Here is a 27,340-nt window from a genome sequence, read left to right as displayed (position 1 = left end):
AAGAAAAGCTTACCGCGTGGTGTTGCTTACAAGTGGTGTTGTCCTAAAAGCGGCTGCTGCGAAGAAACTGACAGGCAAGTGTGTCAGTTCGTAGCCGAAAAAAGAAATGAGGGGCTGCCGCTGCCCACAGCCAGAGGCTGAAGGCACTGGATTAGAGGTCTGCGCGGGACTGTTTTTTAAGTCCCGCTCCCGCCCGCTCCCGCTGGGGTTATATCCCGCATCCACCCGTTCCCGCTATATATACACTATTTGTTCACCCGCTGTCTGCTTAGAATAATTTTCTTCCCGACCTGACCATCCCGCTTAATATAGATCTCCCAGAATTTCACGTACATTTTCACAGAGAAAATAAAAATGTAGTCTGCACAAACATTTTTTATTATTTTATTCGCCTTGTCAATATAGCCTACAAAATTTAACATTTTGCTGCAGACAGTAAGGGAAAAAATGTCGCAGCGAAAAAAAAAGAAGTGTAGGCTATTATTTGTTAGTATTATTAAAATTCTTAACATTTTGCTGTCAACACAGGAAAAGTGTCAGAGAAAGAAAGAAAATATGACATGTCATTAAGCAAAATATGTAGGCCTTAACCGAACAATATCTAGGCCTTAACCTTCTCATCCCTAAGAAGAATACTGACGTATGTCTCTCCAACAAAATATATAAATTCAACAATAACAAAAAAAAAAATTAACAACTCAAAATTGTAGGCAAAATATGTAGGCCTTCCATCGCGAAATTAAATAACTTTTTAACCAAACAATTTAAGAAAAGAATATGCCGACATCGATTTCAACGTCTCCCCTAAACAAAATAAATTCAACAATAACTAATAATAAATTAACAACTCAAAATTGTAGGCCTTCCATCGCGAAATTAAACCACTTTTAAACAATTTAACATCCCTGGGAATGTGCCGACATTGGTTTCAACTCTCTCCTACAAACAAAACATAAATTAAATTCAACAATAACTAATAATAAATTAACATCTCAAAATTGTAGGCAATATATGAAATGAACGAAAGCCGTTTACTTACTTGGAAAAATCAGCTTTTTCCAGACTATTTTAAATATCCATGCAAGAAAAGAATGTCATTGACTGATGACGGTTTCAATACCGAACGTCTTTCTTCCAAAATCCGACCGCAAAGGCTGAATGCTCTCTCGGAAGGTGCACTCGTGGCCGGGATGCAGAGGACATATCTCGCAAGGTTGCTCAGAGCAGGAAACTGGGACTGGTGTGAATCCCACCACTGCAAAACTTTTTGTTGACTTGATAATTCGGCAGACTGTAGCCTATACCGGGTGGTCGATAAGATTAAGATTAGGTAAAGCGAAGATATGCTGTTCTGAAATAACGTCGGCGTTGGGAACGTGATATTGAATGACCGACCGCTCCCGTTCAAATTACACCAGAGTTACCGACTGCTACCGTTTTTTAGTCAGAAATTTAATCCCGCGGCGCAAAATATCTGGTCGGGTCCCGCGGGTACCGCGGGACAGCCGCGGGAATGCAGACCTCTACACTGGATATCACCAAAGAGCTGAACTTACCCAGCAGTGAGGCCCATCATTTCTTATTTCAGCTACATACTGACGCACTTGCCTGTCAATATCCTCGAAGCGGCCGCTTTGATGCGGCATAATGGATTAGCGCTTGCCCTCCGACTTCAGGGAGAAACTGCTGTCTTTTCAGCACTATGTGATCGGCCTAAGGGAAAAACATTCATATCTTCTGGATCAGTTAATGCGGATCAAACACCTGTCTTTTTTGACATGCCAGCATCTGTCACTGTACATAAAAAAGGTGAGAAATCTGTCAGAAATCATTGTCTTATATTCAGGGTCATCTTATATTCGGAACAATACGTTATATGATTTTGAGCACTTTTCTTGTGCTTTTGGGCCAGTCTTGGTGTTGGAGTTCTGGCATGGAAACTGCATGCTTTTAGTACGCATCTCACTGTGAAAGCTGAAGCCTGTTGCCACCAGGTCTCGCTGCAGGTCTTTTGCAGTCACATTTAGACCATATAGAGCCTTCACTATCTTTTTATATCATGTTCTTTTATTGTGAAGAGCGATGATATCTGCTCTTAAATTTTAGGACCATTCTTTTGACTTTGCCATATTTTTTAACATGCAGTCAAACGTGACACTCAACAAACCTAGCCAGTTCAGATATTTCATGTGTTCTCGCTCAAGCACACCTTGTGCAACTAATGAAGCCCTTGATTAGTTGCATCAGGTGTGCTTGAGACAACACCTGTTTTGCAGATTTGTGCTGTTGTGAGGGATTCTATTCAGGGGGTTGAATAATTTTGAGACTGCAGAAGTCATTAAAAGTTGCATTTTCAGTTGAATTTGGGGAAAGCACTTGAAACATTTGTTGTGTTGAGCTATTTCAATTACTTTTGTTTGATTTGTTCATTGCAAACATCTGAAAGACTGTACATTTTGCAAATAAACCTGATTGGCAATGAGGGTTGAATAATTAACTGTAATAATTAGTCTAAGCATTCATAAATTATCAGTGGAAATGTGTATTTGTAGGAAAAAAGTTTGGTCATTTTTAGGATGTTTGAAATCTCTCATGCTCATCAAGGCTGCATTTATTGTGAAATATTACAGTTTATAATTCCTGTAATGGCAAATCTTAATTTTCTGTGATATTTTTGTAGAAACAGAGATTTTTTTGTTTTGTTTTGATGAATAGCAGGTACAAAAGTACAGCTTTTGTTTGAAAGAGAAATCCTTTGTAACATGTTTAGGCCTAATGTATTTGCTGTCACTTTTGATTAATTTAATGTACGTCCTTGCTAAATAAAAGTAGGCCTATTCATTTTTTTTATTGATATATTACTGTTTCAATATACTTACTTTCTAAAGATGGTTTTGAAATCATGAGATGATTACCCCCAGAAAGTCAGTGAACTGACTGAAACATGTCTTATCAGGCTTCACCTTACTTTTATCATTCATCACTTTGGTCCGTCATGCTGTCTTCATTCTAACCTTGAGATCTTTAACCATACTTTAACTTTGAACCTTTGGTGTACATCCTCACCATTAAAAGACTAGCGCTGGATGGCATACATCCATAGTAGAGATTTTCTGAGGTCTTCTCTGTTTGGTACAGTCCCTGTAGACGTCCCTCAGGCAGCATCAAAACAGAGAGACCCGTCCTGCCGACTTCACCTTTTATACAGTGAGCCTGAGAAAATGTATCTTCTCTCCAACCACTGATGTGTACACAGCAGCATCCACAGACCACACTGCACCGACTGTCACAGAGAATCAGTTTCATCTCTGATCACCAGAGATGTTATTATCTATGCTACTGCATTGATCCAACTAATTTGGCAGCATCTATGGCATGTGTTGAGCTCAAAACACAGCTCGCCACACCAGGAGGTGCTAAATACATGGCTGTATGAGTGTGATTTGTGTTTATTCATGTGATACAGAATGTGAAACAGAACTTCTGGCATTGGTTTTGTTGCAAAGCCTTAGAGTGCACAACAAGACGCGTTCCACTGCTTTACTAATACAGTCTTTAGCGGGAGGGATGAGACCTCAGTCAGCCCTGCTGGTATTGTCATTACTATTATTGATTCTCATTTATTCCAGCTGTGAATACTGCAGTGCTGCCCATTGGCTGGTGTTAAGCGACTCCGATGCTTCACAGCTGCGGTGACTGTCAACTGCAGCTCAGCGTGGATGGGATCAATGAAGCACTGCGAGAAAGACAGCAAGATGGGCTGGCACGAGAGTTTTGAGATGTGACATGCCAGAGGAAATGAGATTCACTCAATGTGTTTTTGTTTGTTTTCTTGCTGGGAGAAATAAATTCCTCATCTGGACTCAGCCTGTATATTCTTTCACGTGTACAAATAAGTTTAATTTGCATTTCCTTTAGGCGACAGAATAATTTGCCGGGATGTTTAGTCTGTCATCATGTTTGAGTTGTTTGTTGCCTCTTGTAAATTTGTTTTTCATTTTTTCATGTCATGAATCCTCGTTTTCGAACTCGGCAGATTTCTTATCTTGTATCTGATTTCTGTCACCAGCTCTTCTAGCCATTCACTCCCGTCTCCTTTGCTGCCTATCCTTTTGCGTTCAACCAAATCCCCTTCTGCCACCAGCCTGCTGTTATTTGTTTTCACTGGCATCATGGGAGTGATATTTTTCCGTATTTTTTTCTCATACGAGGAGACGTGGTTTTCTGACCAGATGTTAAACACTGCTTTAGCAACTCGTCCATCTATTTGCAAATGAAGGCCCTGGGGCTGGAGTGCAGACTCCTTGGGGCTTTGACATGGTTTACCCACATGGTCGGTCTGTTCCAGCTTTTGGGGGCCCTTTGAAGATCTTTCAGACTCCGGTGTCTCAAAACTGTGAATTTTTGTTAACCTCTTGAGACGCATTGACTCGACCTTGGGCTTGACGTCACTGTTTACCATGGTTTACATTTACTATATAGACTTATTTTTATTCAGATCTATCAAATCTTTACTACTTTCAGACTTAATTACTGTCTGAAAAAATTAAGAATGTTATCAAATTATACATCTTTTGACACATTTTTAAGAGTTTAATGTCAATCTACGGTGTCTGTATTAGGATATAGATGCTCCAGCAACAGTAATATTGTAATTTGTGTCGGGAGTACAAATGACAACATGCACAATCAAAACGGGACTTCATACATTTGCTATGAAATGGCTATCGTGAGATGAACTGTCACATTGCAACAGACTACATATACATATTTAATTAAATCAGCCTTTTGTGATTTGATTAGCACGTTAACCATATTGGGCCACTACAGTCTAATGGGAAACACTGATACTAATAATATGTATCTGTGTAAATTGTAAAAAAATATATAAAACAACAGAATAAGCACAAAATTCAGCCCCTACAGTCAAAAAAAAAAAAAAAAAAAGTACAAAAGCTTTCGCTGGGCCGGTACCTGTGAATCTAAAGTGTACCATTCCAATGACATCTTTTGTACCACTTTTATATATGAGTATATGAGAAACAGTAATCATACAAGTATTTGGCATTGGGATACTTTCTCTGCTATTGTACCACAAGACATTATGAAGGTATCATAACAACTTCTGACAGTTTGGTAACCTTTGTTTCACAGTAACTTAAGCAAAACCCTCATGAGGGAAAACACAAAATTGCTCTATGTAATGTATCCTCACAAGTCAGAGGGTTTGGTCCCTGATGTGCTCTGAGACTTTGTGGGAACTTGTAAGACAGGAAACAGAATAAAGAAGAAAACTTTCCCCCTCTTTACACAGTGGCATTTCCCTTTTGCATTGTGGGTAGAAGAGCACAGAAGTGATTATTTTCCTCCCTCAAACAGTTTGTCTTGTCTTGTTTAAGAGCACACAACAGTCCTCTCTAAAATCAAGACCCAGACGCCTGATGGTGAGGTTGAAACGCGTCATTCCTCTAAAGCACAGTGTATAGTGATTGAGAACCAAAGAATGAGATGAAGGAGCCAAATGAGCAGTTTCATCATGACACACCTGATGTGAAGTACCCTATTCTGCCTCTGGATGATGTGAGACATTTAAAATTCCTCTGTAAACACATTAGTGAATCACTTGTCTTAGGTTACAGATAGAGAAACATTTATCAAATCCGCTGCCTCAACACATCCATAAATGCATGAGTCTCATTTGGTGTCAGAGGCCGTCGCCTGCTTGCGAGTCCCCTACTCTGAATTGCTCGATATCCCCCCCCCCCCCTCAGTCACATCTATCGTTCCTCATCTTCCACTTCATCTCTCTCTTTCTCTTTCAAGGATAAGAGAGTGTTGTGCAAGTTCTCCTGCTGCTGCACTGAGTATGTGATCTGCATCCGTCTTTCTCCTCTGTGACCATCAGGAGCAGGAACAGTAATGCTCATTTAAATCTCATCAGCGGCTCTATTGAAGCATTTCCATCTGCAGCAAGAGTACAGTGTCAGAGCCAGAAAGCAACCTAATTCCCTTTTTGTCTGCCTCTCCTAATCTATTTTTTCGGTCTTTTTTGGGATGCTGCTTGTGATCAGGTATTCAGATCTTTAGATTGAATTTAGCTTCAGTTATCTTTTGTTCTTACTCAGCAGATCTGGATGTTCTTTCATTTATTGACTTTTTCCTGCTTTTCCTTTTATACATAGCCTGTGTCTACATGGTTAGTATTTATGATTCCTTTCTTTGTGATGGATTGAGGTTTCCTCTTGGTGTGTATGAACAGAGTAAGTCCAACATGTGCAGAAGAAACATCAACCAATGTATATGTGCACTCTGTGCCTGGAGTGCTATTAGGTCATGCATGGGCCACTGACCCCATGACTGGGCAACTCTTGGCCCATCTTGATTTGCTTACCTGTGGATTCAAATCTCTACTTGAGAGAGACTTTTTTTTGTGTGTTTAAGTGGCATATCCAAGGCTGGTCAAGACAGATAAGAATAGTGTTGTAGTATATATCTTAATATTTGTGTATTTGCTGTGTAATGGAGTTTTTTTTTATCGGCGGATGCATAAGGGATCAAACAGCCATTTTGTACATTTAAAATGTTTAATCTAGAAACAAAAAAGGTCCTTTCCACATTTTATATATATATATATATATATATATATATATATATATATATATATATATATATATATATATATATATATATATATATATATATATATATATATATGGATAATGAAATTGAAACCCTGGCCAATATAGTGCTGTTATGCACACCTATGTTGGTGGCCAATCAAGAGCAGAGTGTGAAGGTTGGATTAACAGAGCAATAGCACAGCTGTACATAAAATATTACAATTCACACAACATAATGGGAGACATAGCATTGTTCAAAAGAGGACAAATTGTTGGTGCATGTCTTTCTGGCTCATCTGTGACCAGGACCTCAATGTGGTAATGTCGGCTTGCCACCATGCAGGACGAACCACATCCAACAAGAGTAACTGCCGACACAAGAGGAAGCTGTCTGGAAGGGATATCCGGGTACTAACTGTAATTGTATCCAAGAAACCAAAGCTTCCCAAATTACTACTTAATTAAATGTGCATCTTGACTCTCCTGTTTCCACCAAAACTGTTCGTCGAGAGCTCCACAGAGTCAATATTCATAGTCTGGCTGCTATAGCCAAACCTTTGGTCATTTGTGCCAATGCCAAATATCAATCTGAATAGTGCCAACAGAGGAAATCTTGGGCCGTGGACTATGTAAAACTCTTATTGTTCTCTGATGAGTCCATCTTCCCTGACTTTTCCATATCCGGGAGAGTTACAGTTTGGAGAAACCCCAAAGAGTTTTTACACCTGACTGTTGCTGCTCAGAGTGAAGCACGAGGTGGATCAGTGATGGTTTGGGCTGCAATATCATGGCCTTCCCTACTGTGCTTGATTCACTGCCAAGAACTACAGAACCATTGTGGAAGACCATGTGCACCTAATGGTTCAAACATTGTACCCTGAAGGGGGTGCCGTGTATCAGCATGATAATGCACCAATACACACAGCAAGACTAGTGACAGAGTGGTTTGTTGAACATGAACCAGGTGTTTCAGTTTCATTGTCCAACACCTGTAGATGCGTTCACACCATATCCTAATTACCGTAATTACGAGATTTCAACTTGTAAAAAGTGTTCATGTCCTCGTAGAGCTTGTGGCCGCTGCAGATTAATTTAGGTGTTGATAGCATTGCCATAGAAATGCATATTTCCTATCCCAAGGACGTGAGCAGCTATTAATTATGAGAATGACGTAAATGCAGCTTATATACATCATGTCACATGATCCTTCAGAAATCATTTATTATTATTATCAATGTTCAAAACAATTGTGCTGCTTGATGTTGAAACTAAGCATTTTTTATTTATTTATTTTGGATTCGATGAACAGAAAATACTGTATAAGGGATGAAGCAGATTAATTACTGAATCAGTGTTTTCAACCAAAAAACACAGAGAGAGAGAGAAAATCCATCACTATCTTTACCAGACATATTCATATTGCCAATGAAATCATCACCCAAAATTGTATAAATATTCAGTATACCACCCAGCCGTAGCAGAGTCTTGGTCTGGTCTGAATGAAACATTACAGTACGTCTTCCTCTGATTTCATTAACAGCTCGTTACATGCCAAGAACTTCTCACTCCTGCAGGAGAACATGCAGCATCGGCTATAGAGCAGAAGAGCTTGGACGGGTTGTTCAGCGCTGTTTAAATTAGTCTTCAGCCACCCTGTTTTTCTGTCTCCTCTCATGCTGTCATTCTGCAGCGCTGCTTTTCTATCACGAATTCCATATCCAACTTTATTTATCTGCTTTTATACACTCAGTTGCCTCCTTTTCCGTTCAGATCCCTTTATTTTTTCTTTTTTTTCTTTACTGTCTTGCCTTTGCTCTTTCATCCTCACGAGCAGTGTTATGTTGAAGAGGTTGCTCACTGTCGTTGCGCACTGCAGAGGGCAGATGTGGCAGATTATAGCACAGAGTTTTGAGTTGTGCCCTCTGACCTCTGTGTCAGTCTCTCTCTCTCTCACTCTTTATCTCTCTCATCATATGGGATTTGCAGTGACAGCCCCCCAGCCCCATACTTCTGTATCCTTCAGGCAAATAATGCCAAGCAAAACAATGTAAACCGAGAGGCGTGATGAATATTTCATGAGAACAGACCAGCATGCATATCTCAGACATCACTCTGTATTCTAAACAGCACGTAATGCATGCTGTATACTGGGATAGGAAGTTACTGACATATTAGTGTTATTGCTAAAACTTTCTCTGAAATGGTACAGTATATCCTTTTAGCTTCTGGGATCTTGACAGTGTTGTCGTTTTTATTATTGAATCCATTGTTCATTGGATGGTTTCGTCTTTTTTGTTGTCTTTCTCATCTCCTCGTGGATGTCTAGAACGGAAATGGAGGGAGTCTTTAGGTATTGATTGATGTTTCAAGAACCTTTCCTAATTTAGCATCAGAATCTGCAGTCAATTTCTGTAATGGAATCCACAGAGGGGTTAATAAAGAATGAGACTGTGTGTGTGTGTGTGTGTGTGTGTGTGTGTGTGTGTGTGTGTGTGTGTGTGTGTGTGTGTGTGTGTGTGTGTGTGTGTGTGTGTGTGTGTGTGTGTGTGTGTGTGTGTGTGTGTGTGTGTGTGTGTGTGTGTGTGTGTGTGTGTGGATAGTCCTGTCTTTGTGGCTTTCAGAGCAGAAATATGCCATCATTGAAATGAAGCTGCACCATTAAATTAGTCTTAAAGGGACATTTCTGTCCTCACCTCATGAATCATTCTCTAGTAGCCTAGACAGAAACATCGGAAACTTTTAATCAGAGTTGTCCCTCACTTTTAGTTTGTTTAGACTGCTTGCCCACTGACTGTCCTTTGACCGTACACCTCTTATACATAGTTCACATTAAATTGGCAGGAGCTTTCTTAAATAAAACTCACTGGGAATCCTCTGCTGGTGAAAAAAAAGTTGTTGTTTTTTTACTTTTTAACTTTGTTGTTCATGTTGCATTGTTTTGCTGTTCTCTTGAACATCACTGAAATTCTTTTTTTTTTTTGCCATGAAATGGTTCCATGGTTTCCATGAAAATAGTAAGCAGTACAACTGTTTCCATCATTGACAAAAATAAGAAATGTTTCTTGAATACTAAAGCAGCATAAATGTAAATAATTAAAAATATAAAACTGTATGAATATATTTTATATATATATATATATATATATATATATATATATATATATATATTAGGGCTGGGAATCGATTAAAAAAAAAGTACGAATTAATTGCACAATTTGCTGTAATTAATTGCAATTAATTGCATTTCCCCCAAGCTTGTAATCATCAATATTTTAACTTAGAATCACCTAATTAAATTAAACACAGGGGGAAAAAGAGGAACAGAAAATAGCCCTGTATTAAAATAATATTAAACATCAATATATCAATATATTATTATTTTTCGATAATCAATCAACATAATCAATTTAACAATTTAAATTTAATTTTTTTTACATTTTTTTTTTTTTTTTACTAATTATCAAAATAAAATATAGTCCTACAAAGCTATTATTACCAGAGCATGTGATCAGAGCTGGTCATTTTACCATTGTTGCCCAGGCTATACCAGCTCAGTATATACTGAGTCTATAGCCTATGCTATTGCAAACAGAAGTCTACTACTGAGAAATTTCACGTTATTTGAGCGGACTTTGCTTTTCCAGTGCGTGATCGGTACATGATTGGAGTGTTTGGGCCGTTAACGACAGAGCAGAACATTGAGCAAAGAGCGCAGCATACACACACACACACGGAATGGAGAGCACGGCGCGGAAAAGACCCGCTCATGAAAGCTGCGCGAGAATGAAACCTGATCGCCGAACACGGAGGGGCGGGACGGCATATTTTCGGGCTTTAAGTCATTAAAACGAGGCAAAAAAAAGTGCTGCGTTAATTGCGTTATTATTTTTTTAACGCGTTAAGCATCTCAAATTAATCGCAAAGATTAACGCGTTAATTCCCCCAGCCCTAATATATATATATATATATATATATACATATATATATATATATATATATATATATATATATATATACATATAATCTTACCAACCCCATATATTTTACCAATCCCAAATGGTATTGTACTTATTAAGGTAGTGTCACATAATAAATTTGTTTCCAAAATTACATAGGCCAAAGCAAATTATCTTGATATTTTCTACATAATATTTTGTTTGTATTCAGTTGTCTGTGTATCTATTTTCTCTCTTGCTATTAGAGTAATAATGTATAAACCTTTAATCAAAATGGTATGGTTTTTATTTCATAATGTTAAAAACTAGAGCTGTCTGTAGAATGTAATTACTGTGATTAATCACATGATTTCCGACCTGTCTTTAAAAATTCATCCACTGTATATACCTCTGTACTCGTTAAACATGTTCTGTTCTGTTCTTTCCCTCCACAGGTCTGAATCCGCTGCCCTTCGACCCTGCCACGAACAACGAACCATTGCAATTCAACAGCTCCAATGGTCCTCTGCTTTCTGACTGTCCTCTGGAAAACGGAACAGAAAACAGCAAAAAGAGGAAGAGACCCAACCTTCCTCCAGGTACGTTTAATGAATTCCTCTCGGCCTCAGACCACGCTCATTCACACTCATCAAGCCCTACAGTCGTTAATTACATTCACATCGTTATTTCTGCTGTTGCTCTTTCCTTGACCTTTGAGTGTGGGAGGTGAATGCCTGGAGGTCTTCTGCATTCTGTGAGATGTTCACTTCAATTTATCGCCTTCATTAAAACATCAGAACAGAAACCTCAGGATATTTCCACTTTTATAATCGCTTTGATATCATAATTTGCCATTTATGAGGTTAATAAAATAAAAATGTAATTAAAATATGCATGGAAAACAACACTTAATACAACCGGTGACCAAATAAACAAGCATTTCATATTTCTATAGAAGAGTTTCAAGGATTTTAATTATGACTATCACCTTGCAGTCTGAATTTTCAAATTGCAAAGGAAAGTCAGGGAGCCGCTGGATATATGCCAATCATGAAGAGAGACTCTGTCTGCTGCTGATGACCTTCAAAATAACACTTGAAAAGTAACGCCCAGGGAATTTTACAAACCTTTCTGACACAGGTTGAATCAAATGAAGGAGAACCCATTCATATTAATGTTAATGGCATACTAATTAATTGAATTAGGATTAGCTGAAAGAAATGGATCTGTGAAAGACTACTTTATGTTTCTGGTTGTCAAGGAGACTTAATTGGATCAGATCAATTGTTCATGTTAATTAGGCAGTCTTATTCCCATTTAGCATTTTGAGACACAATGCAATGCGTGCCTCTTGGTATTCACTTTTTTGTGACATTTATTCAATGTCTCAGTAAAACACCACTGTAAATTTCTTATAAGGATAAATCATGGAGCATTCTGGAGTTCGAGGCCTTGCTGAGGGCCAAAATGATGATGGACATGGATCATAGATGTGCATTGAACCTGCAACTTTCTGCTTAAAGGTGCAGCAAGCAATATCTGAGAAGCACTGTTGCTTTTTAAAAATCAAACCAAACAAACAGACCCTTCATTGCTCCGTGCCCAAGTTGAACATGCAATGCAAGAGTGGATGTCTCTTTATCATAGCTGAAGCGTAGCAAAATAATGCTAAGCGAAGTGAAGATGATGAACAGACAACAAGGAAGAACAAAAAACACATGAGTATATACAAGCAAGAGTTGGTTGCTAGCAGTGACACTCAAAACCCTCCTGTTACTGTAGCTAATATTACAACAACAACAACATATCTTGTTCTGTGAAACAAACCAAACCCAATGTTACTACCATATGAAACAGAAACAACGCAACCTCTGCATCCTTTTCAGGCCTTCCTGCTTATGTCTCTTTAGCGTTGGAAAGCTTTTCTAATACTAATATGGGTCCTAAAGTTCATGCCTGATCATAGCCCTTCTTTTTCCAGTGGGATTCCTCTGACCTTTCTTCTTTTGTAATGTCTTTCAGGGCGTTTTCACACTTCAGAACGGGGCACAGTTCGCATGAAAACTTGCTAATGTGAAAGCAACCATGCCCAGTGTAAAAACGCCTTCAGTCATCTCTCTTTCTACAGTCTTTCTTCAAATCTTCCCCTTGCTCACTCTCTCTCCTCTCTCATCATGAGTGTATACGCCCCCTACTGCTGATAGGCTACAAGTTTGTTGTGGTGCTCAGTCTGATCCACTTTCAACAGCGTTTTTCTGAAATTACCAATTGCCCCTTTTAGAGTCTATAAGTCAGTTGATAATTGTAAATTTCAGCCATCATGTGTTTCTACACATGCTGTTCTATGTAAATATCATTTCCATTTGAAGTCTGCTGCTCTGATCTCCTGGCCCTTGATGGTCATTTTTGCCTCAGGAACAGTGCCGCCATTCATGACTTGAAGTGACTCTGATTAGGGATAAATGGCAGCAAGTGACGGTGAGCAGAGCTTCTCATCGTCGTATATGCCCATAGAATTGATACAAATGGAAGTGAAATGGGCTCATATTGTGTTCTGGTCATGGTGAAGAGCTGCTTGTGCAGATCAAAGCTAGCCAGAGAGCTTTAGATCAAAGCTTTCTAGCGCTAATCTAATCTGCCCATTTCAGAACACTTTTTTTTTTCTTTAGTGCAAGGACGTCATTTGAGAATGGCTTAGATGAGCTGTATTCTCCATACACCGAATATTTAAACACTCCAGAGTCCGGCTGCTGAAATGGAAGTCAGTGTGGTAATGGATTTCAGACAATAATAAAAAATAAAAAATGTCAGTGCTGTGACTTAGCAGTGAGCTGTGGAGCTCTTTCAGACGACTTGGGTTTGAATCTGACATTTCATCTTGCCTTCTAAACATTTCCTTTCTGCTCTGCTGCCCCTTACTCTCTTATCACTCTCTCTCTCTCTCTCTCTCTCTCTCTCTCTCTACTCTCTTCTAAATAAGTGACAAAAGACTACTAACAAAAAGGTGAGGTACTCATGCAGAAAATAAAAGGTTCCTATCTGCCTTGCAACATTCCCTGATCTTTCGCCTTACTCCATTATTACTGTCTCTACTCTCCTTTAAATAAAAGTGTCAAAAGACTAAAAATAGGACACTGGAATGTCAGAGCCATAGCTTAACAGAAAGGTGCTCTATTCTACTCAATAAAAGTGGAAAAAGACTGGACACTGGATGTTGGAGCCGTGGCTTAACAGAAATGTGTTCATGCAGACAATATTGAGTTCTAATCTGACTCGCAACATTCTCTCTATTGGTCCTCTTATTACTCTCTCTAACCTCCTCTAAATAAAAGTGGCAAAAGACTAAATCATGACACTGTAGTATGTTGGAGTCGTGGCGGAACAGAATGATGCTTATGCTCACAACATTCCCAGATCATATCCTTTTATTACTCTTTCTAATCACATTTAAATAAAAGCACCAAAAGACCAAAAACAAGACATTTGTAGTACGCACAAAGCTAATATTGGCTCACTCAGTGGGATGTCTGCCGTTTGCTTCTCAGTTGCACAGTGCAATTAGCACCTGTCTGATTTGTTAAGCCCTTGATTATGCTTGCTGAGTCATGAGACTGTTGTCTCGAATCTTACAATCTTACAATCTTCCATCGCTTCACAGCCGCTCTAAATAGTTGTGCCGTACGTGTCTGCTTAGCAACTGGGAGCTGCTTAATGGGGTTTCTTTTTGAACAACGCCAGCAGTTTTCCTTCCCGGCCTGTCATTATGCCGTGCTCTTATCCGCCGTGACCGTGCCTGATCAATCCGCTCCCTGATGGAAACGCATCTAAATGATGAAAATTCACAGCATCTGGTGCATAATGCATTCAGCCGCTCTGATGTCCTCTGGCAACACAAGACAGAGTCGCTCCTCCAAGGAGTGGAGCTAATGCAGGGGTGTGGACTAATTACCAGCCATGCAGATTTACTCTCGTTAAAGCATTATAATGGATAGATTCATCTCATTAGCGCTGGCACTCCATTAGACGACCAACCCAGCCCTCCTCCACCCGCCCCACTGGTGTTGATGTTACCGGATAACGGATGCACTGCAGAGAGCGAGTGGGTGAGAATCTCCAATACTGCACAGGACAGTTGGCAGGTTGTTTACAGCTCAACCTGAACTCTCTGCCGCTTTAACCGGGAGATACTCGCTGCTAGCTACTTTTAATTTCTCAAATGATATTTCACAAATGAAATCAATGAAACAAGTGACACATTGGTTTTGAAGTAGAAAGACTGAAATAGTATTTTCTTGTAAAATGTAGGCTACTCCAATAATCCTTTTAGTGATGTTTTATTTACAATTTCCGCAACTGTTTCGTGATATACATAGTTTAATTTGTTTCTATACTGTGAATACACACATTTACATTTTTACATTTATGCATTTGGCAGACGCTTTTATCCAAAGCGACTTACATTGCATTCAAGGTACACATTTTACATTATGTCAGTTCTTGCTTTCCCTGGGAATCGAACCCATAACCTTGGCGTTGTTAGCGCCAACGCTCTACCGTTTGAGCTACAGGACAGCTTAAAATCAGTATAAAAAGTGTGCTGACTGTTCTACCCACTCATTTGTAGGTGAGCACCATGTAATTTAACTGTTTAGTGACCCATTTAAAGAAATAATAGCGAAATGAATGGAAACAGCCTAAATCCAAATCACACAATTGGTGGCAAAAATGAGGTCTCTAATTATTTCATTCAGAACTTGTTTCTGTGTTACAAAACACACCCAGTTTATTTTTAAACCATCTTTTCTTTTCTTTTTAACCCTGTCTTTCTCACTTTTGCTTTAATTTCTTTGTCTTTGTTTTAGCTGTGAAGCTTTTTTGCCTCATAAATGGCTTACACTTTAACTTATTATAATTTTTTAACAGCCTTGGGATAGTAGTTTTTTCTCTTAAATTGCACAACAACAGAATGCATACATTACCACAGAGGGCTGCATCAAAATAATAACCTAATGCTACCTCTGTTTTGAACTATTCAAACTACTTACCTCTGAAATATATCAGTGGGTATTGGGTAATACGCCAACACTGTGTAGCAATTGGTTCTCTTTTCAGAATTGCTAATGACATGCCACAATGGTTTTGTGTCTTAATGAATCATGGGAAGACATTGCCTTCATATTTCAGTGGAATTATTGTATGTGCAACAATATGTGGTGCAGGTTGAATACACTGACATTGAGTCTATTAATCGCCAAGGGACCTGAGGAACTGGCTTATAGCTGAGGATTGCTGCCAGATGCAGAGCTTTATTTGTGTCTTGCTGCTGGTGGAGACACTATTGTCTTGATGTTGTCAGGTGTTGTGTGGTGCTCACACATTCACACTAACACAAACACACTTGTATTAGCAGTGCTAACTTCAGAAGTGAAAGAGTGTGAGCCAGTTAAGCAATTTTTCACAGAAAAATCTGATTCTAATTATCAATTCTTTTTAATTAATGTAGTGTGGGTTGGTTAACAATGGAAATAACAGGGATGAGAGAGGTGTGTGTTGTGGGTGGGTGGGTGGGTGGGTGGTTCAGGTACTCTACGTTCTGGGGACAAGAGGTCATTTTATGGAACAAAACAGAGAAGGATGTCACTTCTTTTGTTTGTTTTGTTTTATTGCAATGTGCATAAGGGTTAAAACAAATTCTTAATGTGACAGGCCTACCTTTTGACCTTTTTATATATATTTTTGAGTCACTTGTATGTATAAATTGCTAAATAACTGTTTGCTTATCACCCACTTCTACATCAGAGCATATATGCTAACTGCTTGGCTGTGGCTTTGGTTTGGTGATATTTTGACTACAAGATTTGCATGTTGGCCTCTGAGATCATTTTAGGAAAAATGGCCGAAATGTGGCTTTTGCATCCCACAGTATTTTCTGTAAGCCAGCTGCCGTGGACGCATAAATCAGAGGTGATATCAGCCAGCAGATGTTTTTATTTTTATGTTTGAGGATGTTGCAAGTGCCATGATATATGCAGTGAGTCACGCTGCTTTGCTGTAACCCTTCGGCACCATTAGACTGCAGTAAGTGGTGCTTGAGAAGTGCGCCGTGAAACACTATTGATTGGCGTTGAGGAGGGGAGGTGCAGATGAGGCAGTTGCCTCTCACCCTAACACGATTGAGACAAAAGACAAGGGAGGCAGCAATACAGTAAGCAATGTGTGTGGGAGAAGCACTCGGCAAAGGTTGGCAGCCCCGTCTGGCTCATTGCTTCAGTTTGTGGGCATGTGTGTGTGATCCATGTGGTAGGAACTGCAACACACACACAATCCCGGATGAGGACATATCTCTGTGTCTACAGTTTTACTGATAAATGAGGTGGTGTGTGAAGAGGCTGGGCTGTCTGAGTGCTTGTGCGGGGGTGTGTGTGTGTGTGTGTGTGTGTGGATGCTTGTGTAGTTGGTTTAACAAGAGATATTCCACTGTACTGGAAGCACAGCACCACTGTTGACCTCCACTCCCTCACATTATTTCTCTTAGGTCTTGTCCTGTGTGTGACCCTGCAAGTATTTGGACATCTTTAGATAAAAGAGAAACAAAACTTTACATCGGTTTTCTATATTTAAATATAGATGTATCGTGTTACTGTTGATTTTGGTATTATGGCCTTAAAGGTCACAATCAGGTATCAGGCAGCGGGAACCTTGTGTGGCATTGTGTCTGTGACTTCTCCAAAATCTTGTGACAGTTGAGATGAGTCCTGGCACAAGCCGCTCGCTGATGAATGAGCTAAACGTTCAGGCGCTCGTGCTGCGGCGCGCGCTGACGGCAATTCAATCAATCAGTCTCGTTCCTGAAGCTCACACCCTCCCTCTCAAACCGTTTCCCCGCAGGGAGCATCTGTATTGATCTCAAACACTTCTGTCATTTCTTTTTCTGTGTGTGTGTGTGTGTTTTTTTTTGGCTTGTTTACGTAGCGGTGTGATTGGGACGTGATGAAAGGCTGTGTGTTTGAAGGAATCCCACCCTGTGGTGACGAGGACTCTGCTCTCAGCCGTCTCTGTTCAGCGTGCCGCATGAAAGAAGTGAATGATTGAATCTACATAACAAGCTGTGAAAAGTTTTCTGTCGGTATACCTCAGGGGGTCTGGGACATCAATCACCGCTGCCCTTTCCGTCTCATTTCTGTCTGTGTTGGGATGTATACGAGCTTATGTGTACGTCTGATTTGTGACGTCTTGCCGGTAGTTAATGCTGTAAGTATGCTGGTTCACGTAAATCTAATATAGGGTTGCTGCAATAAGAGCAAATAACAAACAATGTAAAAAATAAATGTAAAAAATCGTATTGGTATGAGATGCTTTCCATCTTGTTTTGCCTCCATAACGCCCACTTTCCATGATCCAGTCTTCTCAAAGGATCAAATCAAGTCCCGCCATGTTCTTTCACGTTTAGGGCACTATGAAATCCATATTATCCCATATTACTATTATCATTATTATTAGGCTGTTACTTTGAGAAGTTCATTATACTGTACAATGGTAATATATTTATCATAATTTCAAATTAAACTAAACGTTTATTTTGATGGGTTGTAGTGAAGACCTTGCAGTAAAGTGTATTTGATTTTATTAAATGAAAAAGTTGAATGATTGTGAAGTGACTCTCAGAGCAGCTCTGGAGATGAAGTTCATGTTGTGTGAGATGGCAGATGCTGAAAACACTGAGCATCACACGTGACTTTTTTGGGTTTAATTTTCATATACACTAATCCTTATTGTGATTTGATTAAGTGTAAAACCAATGTTTTCTGTTTATTCATCCAAATTGTGCCAAATTCTGTTACTTTTATACAGTAAATTCCTTTTTTAACTCTGTGATTCCGTCCACTTTTTCCACATTGCCCTTTATGTTCTGTTGAATGTTGACTTTAAATCATCATTTAAGGCCAGGAGTCAAGTAGTTGTGGAAGCTCATCAGAAGTGAAGTCTCCGCTGCTTTATGAAAATACTTCATGTAGGTTTTTTTGGATACCGAAGGACTTTTAGCACAGTCATGACAATAGTGTTGATGCCTCGCTTTCATTACAATATAAATGTTTTCTAAGGCCCCGTCCACACTACTGCGTTTTCGTTTAAAAACGGAGACCTTTTGCTACGTTTGCACCTCCCGTCCACACTAAAACGGCAAAAACGGAGACCCAAAACGGAGAAGTTTAGAAACGCTGCCGACCCGTTTTTCGTTTTGAATCTCCGGAGGGCGTTTTAATTTGTATGGGTCAAAACGGAGGACTTTAGAAACGATGACGTAGTAGAGGCTCACGCTCGGCTCTATGATTGGGTGTCATCAGTCATGGCGTATATCTTTGCTAGCAGCTTCTGTGCAAGTAAATTCTGCATTTTACACTGCTATAACTGCCTACATGCGCCAGAGGCAAGCTATTATTCAAGCGATCTGTGACAATTCCCGTGTGCAGCGGCAGTATCGACCGTACATGGAGTGGTGTGGTGTGGACGGAGATCGTATTCGTTTTAATTCTCCGTTTCTAAACGAAAACGCAGTAGTGTGGACGGGGCCTAACACTACTCAAATACATTTGCATGCAAATCAGTAATGTGTGGTGTTTTCCAGCACTCAGCAGTCTGCCGTATTCATAGATGCCACCTACGTCACTACAAATAGAACGCCGCCATATTTGCGACCGTCTCGCCCGGTGTGGCCGCCCAAACTGCCTATTTGAATGAGAGAGAGAGACAGAGATACCGGGAGAAAACGTCTATTTTAGGCTCCGATCCTTATTTGTTACCCCCAGTTTACTTTAGTCCATTATTATCTGCCCCAGGCTTGCCCCAATTGGCCTTTCATGATATAGAAATACTTAATAGAGCTTCATGGCGCGCGTTCATGAGAGTCGAGGCGATGTCATGAATGAATGAATCTATGAATCTGCAGCTGTTCGGCTGGCATGAATGAATCCATCTAATCCGTCCATCAGCCGAATATCATAAAAGACTGCCATATCTGTCCGAAAGAACAGATGTTCAATTACAGAGAAGAAGGTTTAATACACACAAATATCGAAATGAAAGAATCTTTCGAGTCGAATCTTTTTGAATGATTCGGCTGCGATTAAAAGCTATCAAGAGGTAAACTCATCACTGATTATAATATAACGACTTAAATTGCAGTTTGTTTGTCACATAAAGCTATCATATGAATAAATAACGATATTAATATAACGGACGAGTCGTATTAGATCACTTTTATGATACCTTTGTGATGTTTTTTTGTCTTTTATTATTATTATTTTTTGCGTGACAGCCCCCAGTAGGCTAATGTTACTCATTCACTTTCATTACATCGACAAGAAGAGTCTCCATTAGGCTACATATTCAAAAATGTCCCTTTGTCTTCCACGGAAAGTAAACTTAAGGATTTGCACATGAAGGTGAGTAAATGACGGCAGAATTATCATTTTTGGAAGAACTAGTCCTTTAATATGCATTTCAAGGCTGAGATTATGCATCGTCTGCAGAGCTAACGTTAACGTTACTTACACAAAATAACATCTAAAGCGCATGTGACGAAGACAATATCTTTATGAACTTCAGAAAAATATTTATTAGATTTAGGTAACTGTTAGGTATTAACTAACAGACAGACATACAGTTATATTCAAAACAACCCCAAATCTTACTAACTTACCATGATAAAGTGCATTTAAACAGATCCAACAATAAAATGAAGACAAAACATTATCTGTCAATATCTGTCTGTATAATGTTGGCCACTAAGAGTATAATGGAAATATAATTAACCACAAACCAACATGAGACTTCAAGTCTTTTAAATAAATGATTCTCTCTTCTTTTGGTATAGAATAAAATACCAGTTCAGGGTTCCTCTTTCGGCTGTTGTTGCAGCCAACTGCACAACATATTGCAGGCATTACTGAGACCGTCGGTCGCAAAGATGGCGGCGCAAAGCTACAGTGAGGTCATGTGAATCGACAACAAAGTCAGGCATCCCGATACAGAGGCCACGATACGATATATATCACGATACGGGTCTGCACTAAATTTCACCTCGGCAGAATGTAGTATAATAGCTGTTTATTAAACACTGCATTCTAATTTCTATAGAGCCATTGCTAACTATAGCAAGAGTAAGCAGTTGCCCTTTCCATTATGAAGGGCCTCTGTAGCCCTGTATAACAATATAGGTAATGGCAAAGATTTCATGTTAACATTGGGCACTCCCCACCTGGTACAATATTCTGAGTGTTTTCTTCTGTTTTTTTAAGCACATGAATAATAATCTACTCATTCTAATATATTAATAAAATCATCTTTATGTTGCTGCACAAATGAACACTCTCTACATTTAAGAAAAATTAGAAACATTCTAAACTAATACGCTTTCTTCAGTGCAGCTCACACACACACACGTTCAGACAGTCACTCACACAGAAACATTCAGCAACACAGAAACTTCTCAACACGGCCATGAATATTTTTTTTATCAGTAAAATAGCTTGACCACTGAAGAGCTCCATCATCTTTCTCAGCAAGGAGTTGGTAACATCACTGTTTTTGAAGCAATGATACTCACCGCTTCACTGTTAATAGAGAAACGCGGCACGGACTGAGGTAATTCATACATGCACAATCTCTCTCTCTCTCTCTCTCTCCCAGGCCTATAAATGAACACAGACTTGATGTTTCACACTTTTCTGTGAATGGAATATCGAACTGAAGATCTCTAGTTTTAGGAAAGCCAGCGATTTTGTCCACAGTGGAGACAGAGCATGTACACATGGTTGCTAAGTTGAGAAAAATAAGTAAAACACAAGTGTGAAGCTCTTTGATTGGGGGATTACGTCCCTTGATATCAGGCAACCCCAGTTATGTTCCTCTGAGGGCCAGATTAAACCTTGTTCTAGTCATTTCAGCATATTTCCACTCCGTTTTAAAAGCTGTTCTTGTATTAAAATTAAGCGTGGTCCACTGCTGCGCACTTGCAGCTGTATCAATACTCGTATCGGCAAGTAGTACAGTATGTGACTATACATCGTTGTATGGATGTATGTGCAGGAGTATCAGAATGAACTTCAACTTCACCATCTGTCTTCCAGAAGTTACGCCTGATGTCTAGATCATATGGGACTTCCTTTTATCCTTGTCTCCCCTCTTTTGCCGCGCTATACTTGCGTTTCAGGCGCTTTCATCAATGGTACTTTAATGAGACTCCTTCTATCTCTTTCTGGCTCCCACTCTTCTGTTCTTTGATTCTCAGGTTTTCATCCTCTCGCAGGGTAAGATAACCCATCTAGATATTCTTGAATATACTGTATGTGTGTGTGTGTGTGATCTGAGGAAGCCCAATAAGTAATGTCTGACCGAACTAAATGCTTTTTTTTTTCTTTTCTTTTTTTTCGTCCAGTAGGACATCACCATTTAAAGAGTTTCTTGTTTTCTGTTGTGTTGGGTGTGCACTTATACAATTAATCACAGGCATGTTTCTTCTTATAATCTACATCATTCTGTGGGTATGATCATAAAATTCAGTTCTCACATTAACTCATTAACAAAAAAGCAACATGAGAGTTCTTTTTTCTTGGCAACAATGTTGAAAATATAGAGTATCATGATGATTCATGGGTAACACTTTAGAATAAGGTCCCATTAGTTGATGTCAATTAATGCATTAAGCAGTACATTTGTTGCAGTATTTATTCATTATTTAACATTAGTTAATTAAAATGCAACTGTTCATTGAATGTTTATGTTAGCTCGGGTCCATTAAATAATATAACAGATACAACTTTTGATTTTTAATAATGTATGAGTAAATGTTATTATTAACATTAAGATCATCACATTCTTGAAGTATTATCATTGTTAGTTCATGTTAACTAATTCAGTTAACTAATGTTAACAAATGGAGTCTTATTGTAAAGTATTACCGATTCTTGCTAGATTTGATGTCAGTGATAAGACAAATGAGAACCAATGACATTTCACATCATTGATGTCAAACCTTTTGTGATGCATCTTGACACATGTTTTAATGTTGTAAATGTGATTTTAGAGCTTCAGTTGAGGGAAAGACTTTCAGAAAATAGCAACAAACCTTTTGTCTGTTCGCCACATAAAGCTATCATATGGCTTGAATAACTTTTTCACCACTTTTTTTGTTGCTTTTTTAAATAATTTTTGGCACCCCAGCTCACATTAAGAAAAAGCACTCTGCACAAACTGAAATATTATATTTTGCTGAAGAAAGAAAATGCCATTGTAGAACAACATAAAAGTGGCTTAATAATGGTAGAATTGAAACTTTCCTTTTCCTTTAATTTTGGTTATGGAGGATTTGAGCTATGAGAATACTCTGTGTTTTTTGTCACTGTTTTGATCTTTGGTGAGAACCAGCTCTTGGTTTGCTTCTTGGTGAGAATGAGCTGCAAAAATGCCTGTGGTGTTTTTAGAGATTTTTCAAATGTTTTGTGAACAAATCATTTGAGAACACTCTTTACTAGACAGGCTCGAAAAGCCTCCCTGTAGTAAACAATAACTGTCTCAGTTGTCTGCCAAGTCCTTCATGCATTGAAATGGCAAATATTATGTTGTTTGCTTCTCATTTTACATCATATTTTTTTGTAAAAAAAGGATATCAACTAGAAAAAGTGCCAATCAGAATTGATTGGATCTTGAAAATTGGGTATACCACACCAAAATGGACAATGGTGCATTGCTAATCAACTCACATATTTAAAAAAACCCCAAAAAAACCACTTTATTTCAATATACCTGTTTAGACATTCTACTAACTATAAGTAAATTTGCAACTACATGACTACTAAATATCCTTAATTTGCAACTACATGTCAATTACATGTATACTATCATCAGGCAATTAGTAAACTGTTGGGTTAGGTTTAGTAGAATATGTTGAGATGTACTTGCATAGTTACTTACTGTCCATAGAATGTCTATTGGGGCACTTCAAGTTAAGTGTTAGGAGATATTAAGAGTAGAGTTTTACTAATACTATGATGACTGGTAGTTGACATGTACTGTAGTTGCAAAGTCAGATGAAGTCAGATTAGTAGTATGTCTAAAGTGGAGTATCGAAATATGTTACATAGAAGAATGTTATTTTTCTTTAACTGCTGCTGCATTCATTTGTCAGAGAATTGAAAAGACCATTTTTGGCCTGAGTCTGAGAAAAAGAAGAGAGAGATTGAGCTGCCAGACCGTGACCGCAACCCTCTGGCTTTTGTAGGTCTTTTATAGATAGAAATTGCGGCGATCAGATTTAACTGGCTGTTCCCTATTGAAGTTGTTAAGCTGCCGTTTTGTCCTAATACTATTCATTAAGTGTGCAGGGACAGCGGCAGCTCTTCCACTTCTCTGTGATGGTATCAGAAGTCCATTAGAACGCCTCTCTCTGATAGGCTGATGGGTTTCAATGGCCTTAGTCAATGTACAGTGAGGACTTCCTATTAAACTGGTGGAAATTGCAGATCATTTGATTCCCAAAAGCAAGAATATCCACAGGCACTCACCACTCTTGTTTCTGGTAGCCCGCCCCACCACCAAGCATCCAATAAAGTCTAATTGGAGACGACATTTATAAAAGTTAGTTTTATCAGTTGCATGCAGTGATCTGAACAGGTTTCTGTTCCTTAGTGAGCCTCTCAGGATGTGAACCCTTAACTTTTCAATATGTGTGTCAGTCGAGCAGACCTCAAGTGGGCTTAAACTAGAGTTGATTAACAAGCCTGCTGGGTTTACTATGGATTTGAAGTCCGTATGCAGACTTTGGGATATGAGTGTCAAGGCTGGATCTATTGATGAGGATGTCCAGTGACACTAGTGTCAATTACTCCTGCATCCAGTTTTTCACTAGATTTCTCCATTTGAATTGGGGGTGGTTGACATTTTATTGATAGCAAAAGTATAGAGGACAGGAAATGATAGAAGAGGGTGGAATGGGATTAGCGCCTATCAACTTTGTATTTGATAGGGCTGGGATGACAATATTGATGAATCGGTTTAATCAGTTTTAACTAATTTTAAGAAACCAATATCGATCCTTAATCAATCTTCATTTTGATGATCAATTAAACTATGGTAAACCCAGGTCATACACTTAAGATTCCACTTTTAATCATTATTATTAACCCTCTGAGGTCTGAGGGGTTTTTGGGGTCCTTGAGATGTTCTGACATGCCCTGACATTTGTGCTTTTTTCAGTTGCTTATAAACATATTAATGGCAAAGGTATAATTACACTCTATTTAGCACAAACAGGGCTACCATAATATGTGAGCAACATGCATGTACATGTTTGTATTTTTGAGAGAATAATGTTTATGCATGGTTATTGAAAAAACTAAAAACTAAAGTTTCTGAAATAAGGCCACAAAACACATACTAAATATGTGTCAATAAGACTTTTGACTAATTGATGTCTTTGCCTAGAGTTTTTTCTTCAAAATGATGTGAAAATCATCCTGCCCTTATCATTCACATAACACAATACATTGATTTAAATCTTGTAAAACACTTTTTGTTTGTAAAGGCAATATGCGCAAGGGGCGTCAACCATTCAACAGCATCATGCATATGTAGTGGTTCACACCTCAGGAGACAATGGGGCCCGCATACTTAATGAGCCATTCATTCAGGTGTGTCACCTATAGCCACAAGAAAGAATGCAAGAGCAATATATATACAGTATATATATATATATATATATATATATATATATATATATATATATATATATATATATATATATATATATATATATATATTCTACCAAATTGGTTCACAGTTGGAAGCATGTCAATTTTTTTTTTTTTTTTCACAAATTTTGCTTGCAAATTGTATAATATCCAAGGAAAACATGTCTATTAATTGTGCAGTTAATTCTCATACTGTATTTTCAGTTTTGGAATATGTATCCTCTCCCCAAATTTGTCAATAATAAAACACAATAAAAATGATTTAAAGAAAATGCTTATATTTACCTTTTAAAATTTGTTTACATCTACCTTGTAAATATATATTTTTTTATTAAAAAGGTTACAATTACAACAACAATTGAAGTGTAATCTTTCTTTGTAAAAACTAAAGTATACATTTTATCATACATATTTCAAACTTCGAATATAGCCTACATTGACAAAACATACTATATTTAACATATTAGCAAAAATTGGCAAACAAAAGCTTATTTGAGGTGGCAGATATTTTACAGTAAAAATGTGTAATCTATCCAAAACTAATCAACGAAATGTTGTCTTTCATATGTCTGTAACATAGGTCTTTCGTTTTTATTATAAGGAATATAAATGTTAATTTGCAGTTTAATACGTTGCTTATACAAATACATTTTATTTCAACATATTTCAATCGATTTTACTCAGTATAGCAAAATAGTTTGCTAAAAGCAGATCATTTATTCACACACAGAAACGCAATTCAAATTTAAACCGTCTTTTTGCGAGTTGTGGTAAACAGCGCATCTCTGCGTTCATTCATTCACACAGAAACGCGATTTACTTGAGAATGAAAAAAAAAAACTTACTACATTATTCCATCCGTTGCTCCTCGAAATACCAGCACTTCTGAGGTAAGTTTTCCATTATTATTATTCCTCACAGCGCTGCGAGACAGTGTAGACAACTACACTTATCTGAATAAACTTGATGTGTTTTCTCGAGCTGATATGTGGGCGTTCACAGTTTGTATGGGATCGTCTCAGTCATTTGCGTTTGAATAGCGCGCGCTCTCCGTGGGCGGGGCCGATTATAACGTAATGAGATGAGATGAGCTCGACTGGAATCGCTCTCTTTTAATACAGATTTCACAAGATGAAGATATTTGTTTTTTATATAAATTACTTCATTTAAAAGACGAGAATTCAAGCTTCATGCCTGTGTCTTTGTATGCCTGTTTGACTGAGTATTCGCTCAGTTATTGTTCATTTTCGGACGCGTTTCAGAATGGACTTCACTGGCAGAGAGAAGGCAGAACTCGCTTCGTGTTTATTTTTCTTTATTTGGCAAAAAGCACAACACTTTGTTTTTATTGTGAGTATACACAAAAATAATACACATTTAACAGAATCGATTGATGTATGAAACTCCTATGGAAAATCAAAGTCAACAGAGTATTTATGAGTTTCTTTTACATTGATAAAAAAAAAGCGAGCTGGTATCGCCGGCGATACCGTAGACCTCAGGGGGTTAATACATTAAAAACAAAATACATTTATTTGATAAAATACAATATTTAAATGTATAGTCAGGGACAGAGTGCAAGCATGTGTGTCTAACATAATTCTGTATTTTTAGCTGAGCAAATCAGTGTTTCCCATACATTGATTTATTTCTGGCGGTTCAGCATTGACCGCCACAAATATATTTCAGTGCTTCCCATTCGTTAACTAGACTGTGGCAGCCCGAAAATATATTTAAACTTTTCATAATAACATAAAAGGTATTTTATGTCGTGTTTTGCTCCATTGCTATCAAACAGACTAAAATCGAAAGCACGAAAAGGCTTTGTGTCATTATCAAAAGACTGTCTGTTTGCGCTGCGCAAAGAAGAAGTGAACACTTCACTTATGTGATCAGCACGTGATCATCTCCGTGGGTTCGATTTCCAATTCCAGTTCACAGTGAATGAATAGAACTTGCAGTGATCTGTGCATGTGCTGAGTTTAGCATGCGTTTGGGTTACGCATTATTTTTACATTTCCATAGTTGACAATTACAG

General features: G+C 38.3%; 1 protein-coding gene and 2 long non-coding RNA genes across 8 annotated transcripts in view; 1 reads left to right on the top strand and 2 right to left on the bottom strand.

Annotated features, from left to right (window-relative positions):
* LOC309504607 overlaps positions 1-27,340 on the bottom strand; it is a 227,636-nt gene that overhangs the window by 74,419 nt on the left and 125,877 nt on the right. The window lies entirely within an intron of this gene.
* The window catches only part of enox2 (ecto-NOX disulfide-thiol exchanger 2), a 240,142-nt gene that overhangs the window by 108,820 nt on the left and 103,982 nt on the right, over positions 1-27,340 (top strand). For all 6 annotated transcript variants that reach the window (XM_082177727.1, XM_082177726.1, XM_082177723.1 and 3 more), the window contains one exon: positions 11,011-11,154. Coding sequence is in view for 5 of the 6 variants with exons in the window: in XM_082177726.1 (XP_082033852.1) it covers positions 11,011-11,154 (144 nt within the window). In the remaining variant the exon portion in view is untranslated. The remainder of the gene's footprint in view (positions 1-11,010; positions 11,155-27,340) is intronic.
* LOC309504609 lies at positions 15,125-19,201 on the bottom strand. The gene is made up of 2 exons (XR_014208131.1): positions 19,127-19,201; positions 15,125-18,652 (listed from the first exon to the last, which is right to left on the bottom strand). It is a non-coding gene; the product is annotated as an uncharacterized lncRNA (long non-coding RNA).

The sequence above is a fragment of the Leuciscus leuciscus genome, assembly GCF_965113295.1.
Source record: "Leuciscus leuciscus genome assembly, chromosome: 8".
NCBI lineage: Eukaryota > Metazoa > Chordata > Actinopteri > Cypriniformes > Leuciscidae > Leuciscus > Leuciscus leuciscus.
The sequence above is the reverse complement of the archived record's forward strand: the minus strand, read 5'-3'. Positions and strand labels throughout refer to the sequence as shown.